The sequence below is a fragment of the Oncorhynchus mykiss genome, chromosome 16, assembly GCF_057628025.1.
Source record: "Oncorhynchus mykiss isolate SJ-2025 chromosome 16, ASM5762802v1, whole genome shotgun sequence".
NCBI lineage: Eukaryota > Metazoa > Chordata > Actinopteri > Salmoniformes > Salmonidae > Oncorhynchus > Oncorhynchus mykiss.
The window spans coordinates 54,982,285-54,988,980 of NC_143037.1; the positions used below are offsets into that span (position 1 = coordinate 54,982,285).

At 42.2% G+C, this 6,696-nt stretch overlaps 1 protein-coding gene across 1 annotated transcript; it reads right to left on the bottom strand.

The window, feature by feature from the left end:
- Window positions 1-55: 55 nt before the first annotated feature.
- hspb7 (heat shock protein family B (small) member 7) lies at window positions 56-4,150 on the bottom strand. Its single transcript, XM_021566380.3, has 4 exons — window positions 3,556-4,150; window positions 2,233-2,412; window positions 1,238-1,371; window positions 56-1,104 (listed from the first exon to the last, which is right to left on the bottom strand). Exons 2-4 carry the CDS (start codon window positions 2,396-2,398, stop codon window positions 925-927), a joined length of 480 nt encoding a protein of 159 aa, XP_021422055.1. The 5' UTR covers window positions 2,399-2,412; window positions 3,556-4,150; the 3' UTR covers window positions 56-924.
- Between the last annotated feature and the right edge of the window lie 2,546 nt (window positions 4,151-6,696).

Consider the following 6,696-nt stretch of genomic DNA (forward strand, 5'->3'; position numbering starts at 1 on the left):
TGACACTGGCCTAGGTCTTCTGAGCCATGAATAGACAAACATGAAACATCAAACATTGATGCACACAAACGTTTATATTCTCTAAATGAAAAATCAATCAACTACTTTATTCACACAACTATTACAATGCACAATGGTAGCAGTATCTATAGAGTTCCGTAGAAGAAGTTACTTAGTTGATGGATGGATGTGTGTGTGCAGGCTCGTGGAAAGGGCTGGAGCAGAATAGGTGGAATGGTATCAAATACATCAAACACATGGTTTGATGCCATTCCATTCACGCAGCTCCAGCCATTATTATGAGCCATCCTCCCCCCAGCATTCTCAATTTTGTGTGTGTGTGTGTGGAGGGGATGTGTGTGTGTGTGGAGGGGATGTGTGTGTGTGTGTGGAGGGGATGTGCGTGTGTGTAGAGGTGATGTGTGTGGAGGTGGTGTGTGTGTGTGTGGAGGTGATGTGTGTATGTGTGAAGGTGATGTGTGTATGTGTGGAGGTGATGTGTGTGTGTGTGTGTGTGTGTGTGGAGGGGATGTGCGTGTGTGTAGAGGTGATGTGTGTGGAGGTGGTGTGTGTGTGTGGAGGTGATGTGTGTATGTGTGAAGGTGATGTGTGTATGTGTGGAGGTGATGTGTGTGTGTGTGTGTGTGTGTGTGGAGGTGATGTGTGTATGTGTGGAAGTGATGTGTAATAACTGGGAAAACACAAGAACAAATTAGGCTAACTGTTGTCAATCCAAGGCAGCTATTGGAGGATGTGGTATTTTGAGGAGGTGGTATGGCAGAAGAAAAAAACGTTCCAGCTTAAAGGGCAGAATGAACATATAATGATAAAGACATTAAATGAGAAAAACGGAATATAGCATTACAAAATACAGGCAGTGGGGGAACAGGGGTCATGGCTCATGGGAGAGTCCTGTCTGTCTTCTTAGATCTTGATCTCAGTGCGGAAGGTCTGTGTGAGCTCATGCTTGGATGGGTTTCTACGGGCCTTGACTGTTAGCGTTCCCTCGGTGCCCAATGATGATGTCACAGAGGTGGGGTCCACATCCTCAGGTAGCTGGCACTTGTGGGTGAAAGTGTTCATCACTGTGCCATCCGCTGCCAACTGTTGAAGTGAAGATAGACATGAGAAAATGACCAAGATATTTTTCATATCTCAAATATTTCTAAAATATTTTAGAAACAAAATTCTCAAAATCATAGAGAATTTAATTGTCACTAAAAAGAGATATGCCCACCTTTTCTGCATGTACTTCGATCTGGTTGTTGGAGGTGGTGACAATGACGTCCTCTGGAGAGAAGTCTTGGACATCCACTGTGAACTGGTAGCTGTCTCCCATTGTCTTGATCTTCCCTGCTGTCCCTGTCCGACCTGGAAACACAACCAAGACATATGGTAATGTGCTTACTGAGAGCTATCCATTCTTGACTGGTTGAGTGCAGTCCATTCTTGACTGGTTGAGTGCAGCCCAATCACTCTTATCCTTATATAATAACTAAGATGATCATTCTTACTTAATTAACCTTAGATGCACCTTAAAAACATTAATATGTAAAATAAATTCACACACAGTCCAAAGGTTTGGCCTGTTTACTGTCTATGCATTATTTTATTTTTTTGAAGTGTTGTGTTAGAATGTAAATTAGTTAACGTGTGTCCCCAAATTGGAAATGAGCATTACGCTGTGTGAGCTGCCTGGGTGCCTCTTACTTGTCTGCTTTGGCTACATGATCGCCAGTTTGACAGTGTGTGTGTATGCTGGTTGATATGCAACAGTCTGGCCCGTCCTCTCCTACACCTCATCCCAGTCATTCTCTGTGTGTGAGGTCACGGCGCTGGCAGTGTGTCCAACATCCCCCCTCCCATCCAGCCCTGTCTTCCCTCCATCGGCAGCCACCTCCTCCTTTTTCCGGAGGCACGGGCATACCAGTCACAGCACCAAAATACCCTGCTTTTCCCTACTGCTAATACCCACCAAACAACCCTCCCATTTGCCCTGTGAAGTCCTGTTGAGTAGCCTTAAAGAGAGTTCAGCAGTCAATCTACACACATGAATACACGTGTGTGTGGCACAGAGACACATCTAATACATCATGAATTATCCACAGACAAATTCATTCAGCAATGGAATTTGATACTATATGTATGGAATAAGTAGAATATTACAACCTAATATATCAATCATTATGTTATGCTGGTCCAAAATTGGGAATTCATGTAAAATCAACTCACTGGGAAATCCCAAGGCATCCGTTCCAGGACGCATGAAAGAGCCAAAGTCCTCTGCAAAGAGCCCCCTGCTCTTCTCCATGTATGGGTTGTTGGAGGATGAGGAGGAGGAAGAGGTCTGCTGGAAGCTGCGTTCCGATCTGTAGGCAGAGGAGTTGGTCACACTCATTGATGGCTATCTGCCTGAGAGGTGGGAAAAGGATCCGCTTTTTAAAGAGAGAAAGGGAAGATATCCTTGTTGTTCAGTCTTGGCCCAGTCCACGCAGTTTACATCAGAGGGAAAGTGGGCAGATCTTTGGGTAGTTCGTAAAATGCTTTCTTTACTTTCCCACTGTTTAAAAATGTGTGTCTGTGTCTATCTTTTGGATAAGTGTGTCGGTTAAGTGTGTGCACGAGCATAGCCAGTCAGTCACACATACAGGCTCTTATATATTTGGATCCAAGCTATGTTTTTTTTTGTGTGTGTGGTGGGGGTCACGTGTGCGTTTCTGAAGGATAACAGTGAGCTATATTTATCATGTGAGGGAGAGCGGGTCTGGGGTCGGAAAAGTTATGGGCGATGAGGGCTTGAGGTTAAGAGAGAGAGAGGGGGGCTCTGACAAAGAGAGAGAGAGACGGTGAGAGGAAGGCAAGAGAAGGGGATGAGTCAACAGTTGGCATTCCAGACACTCAATACCCCAAATAGTTATCTACTTCTTTCCTCTACTCTCTCTATCTGTTTTTTTTCTCTGTAAGCATCAGTTTCCCTTTCTTGTCATGACATTTGATCATATTGTGGATCAGTGGTTACATAACATGTACTCTTGGCCATAAAACTTCTGCTGCCTGCTATTCACCCACATATTGGTTACAATTGGTGTTATTATACTTATTTCAAGTAATTACTATTACAAAACTAGTGGTAACTGAACCAATTAGTACTTGGGGTTCATATCTAAATGAAGTAACTACTGCGTATCAGTTTCTAAATATGCTGTTTCTAATTAATTAATAAAGTGCAGCTAACCTTTGTATTCCTGTCCTTTGTTCTTAGTATGTAGGCTACACTGTTTGTTTTTTACTTCAGAGAAGAGGTGAGGTGGAAAGAATGCGCCTGAAAACAAAGCCTTTGGTGGAGGACTGATGATTGCACCAGGGATTAGGTGACATTGTTTGGGAGGGCACAGTAGCTATTAATATCTGTAGGGAATTCAGGACATCAATGGAACATTTTGAGTCTCTTTGAGCCACTCGTCAATGTTGATGATACTTTGCCCGAAAAAATCAACATTGTCCACTGAAATGGTTGTAAATAACAGTCTGCAATTAATTAACTAATTGACTTACTTTTCTCAGCTTCACTGCTCCTTAATCCACGAGGGGAAGCCCAAAATAATGGATGAATTAAGGGCAATAAAAGTTCAGCTCTGTATGGTCTCTTGCTCTGTCCTTTAAGGTCACGTAGAAGTGATTCCAATTATACAATTTACTGCACTGTGACACATCATATTCCATCCTATCAGTGTAAATGCTAAGTCCACTACTAATCGTCTAAATCCGGCTCAGCAACTCACCACCTCCCCACAGAGACTGACCATGTCTCCAGTCAAGAGACCTGTCTGAGTGGGCTTCTATTCTAGACAGATTAGTGATTTGGAGAGACAAGAGAGGGAGAGGGGAGTGGGGGGAAACAGGGAAAAAGATGAAGGGTGCTGGAGAGGGAGATATTTGGGAAGAGAAACTAACAAGAGAGACAGAAAGAGCAGTTTGCCAGAGAAGTGAGTGATTGAAAGAAAAAGAGAGAGAGAGAGAGACAGGGAGGAAGAGAGACAGGGAGAGAGAGAGAGACAGGGAGGGAGAGAGCGAAAGGGAGGGAGGGAGTGTTTTCGTTCTCAGCATGTGCTGTTCTGAGGCATTAAGAGAGGGAACGCACATTAAAAGTGAACCTTATACACACAGCCCAGTAACTCATGTGTCTCATCAGTGACATTGAGTCACTTCTGGAGAGGTCACTGACGCCATTAGCTATGACCAGCACAAGGCATGTGTTTTGGATAGTGGGAAATGTGCACAGCAGATAGACCCATAGACATTCTAACACACACACACACACACACACACACACACACACACACACACACACTAATATCATTCCTATTTTTGGGCATGTGGTTGTGTTTGTCTCAGCTGCCATGTATTATATAACACTCCCATTCTCACTCTCCCACTGTGTGTCTGACTGACTGACTGCCACTGGTCCCGGAAACAGATTAGAGCACTGAGTTCCAACCAAGATGATTTTGTATGGAAGTTACTAACTTGTAATATCATTTTTCACATTCACTTCATTGTGTTGTTTCCATGGAAACCAGTACGGAGTTGAGAAATCAGAATAGGGTGTCATTCACATACGTAGCTGTAAAATAATACTGAAGGTGGCTTAAAGTGCAACTGCACTTCCTGATTTGGCCTCATTTTAGATTTGGTTAATTAAGAAATGTACCATGGCATTATGATTGGATCACATGCAGCTGCACTTTAAATGGATGATTACTTGTGTTCTGCCAGCTGTGGGCAGGATTTATACAAACCCAACCTTCATTTAAACAAACCTTCAAAACTCTGTTTTGGATGAGACTGACTTTTCTTATTTACACGTTGTAGGCTGTTTTCTGAATGAGAAGTTGTTTTTTAGGAGCAGTTGCTCTTTAAGGGAAAGAGGAAGATACAAATTAACTTGTGTGTGGTTGCATATGCATCAGACCAATAATTACCTTCACCTTGAGTGGAGGTGGGTTAGGGAAAAAAATTGTCTGGGAGCCTGAATTAATTCCAGTCACAATTTCAAAGCGGACTACCAAAAACCAAACCTTTACACAAAGGCTCCCCTATTTCTCATGCACATTATTTCATATTGAAAGTGACTTGTGAGGTCTGAGGGGCTCACAAGTCAACACAGGGATGCTGGCCCATGTTGATTCCACTGCTTCCCACAGTTGTGTCAAGTTGGCTGGACGTCCTTTCGGTGGTGGACCATTCTTGATACACACAGGAAACTGTTGAGGGTGAAAAACCCAGCAGCATTGCAGTTTTTGACACACTCAACCCGATGCGCCTGGCACCTACTACCATACCCCGTTCAAAGGTACTTAAATATTTTGTCTTGCCCATTCACCCTCTGAATGGCACACATACACATCCATGTCTCAATTGTCTCAAGGCTTAATCCTTCTTTAACCTGTCTCCTCCCCTTCATCTACACTGATTGATGTGGATTTAACACAAGTCATTACACAATTACAGACAGACAACATGAAAAACTACAGGTAATCTAGTAAAAAAAACATAGAATTCACAAGAGTATAACAAAATCATAAAACAGCTAATTAAAAACATTGACAGGTCAGGGAATCAGCCTTAAAAAACCTTCATTAATTATTTAAAAACAAAAATGTAGGAAAGTTACTAACTTGTAATATCAGTTTTCATGTTCACTTCATTGTGGTGTTTCCATGGAGACCATTATAGAGTTGTTGAGAAATCAGAATGGGGTGTCATTTACATACGTACCGGTAGCTGTAAAATGACACTGACTGCTGAGTGTTCATTGAAAAAAAGTGAATGAAGGGGAAAAGGGTGACCGAAGGGGGCTTATGGGAAATAGGAAGAAAAATATTGTGTGTGTGTGTGTGTGTCACCTTGGGGGGGTCACCTTGAGCAGAGGTGAGAGAGAGAAAAGAGAAAGAGACATTGGCAGGTTGCTTGAATAAATTCCAGTAACAATTTCAAAGCAGGTGACCAGAAACCAAACCTTAACACGAAGGCTCTTATATTTCCCATGCACATTCTTTCATGTTGAAGGTGACATCTGAGGAGCTTTAAAGCAGCAGTCTTTTATATGCACAAACAAGACACATACAGAAGGTCAACTAAGGTGTTCTGTTTCTATCACCTCTCTCCAGACTCCAACTTTCTCCCATATAACTTCCTTGCTCTACTACTCACATTCTCACCAGTGGTAAAGTGAGGGTCATATTGGATGTAACACGTTCTATGCTATGAGACATCACAGTCATACTGTGAGATGACAGAAGGCATTATATTTCATAAGAAATGTTACCCATATTAGATGTTGCAAATAAGACTTTTTCCAAATACATAATATCCATTGGCCATATTGGTCTCTTTCACACACTGAGACACATTGAGATAGAACATATAAACCATTTTTTACATTTAGTTAGCGCTGTGAGGCTAGTTCTGTTTTCAACAATCTTTTAGAATAATAAAAGCATATGAAACTGAAGTTAATCAAGTACAAAAATTGCAAATAAAAACTCAGGAATACACACCCTGCAGCAATGGCAGGTGAAGGGCATTCCTCACATTGGTGGCATACCTAATGGCACTCTATTCCCTATATAGTGCAGTACTTTTGATCAGAGCACTATGGGCCCTGCTCAAAGTAGTGCACTATAAAGGGAATAG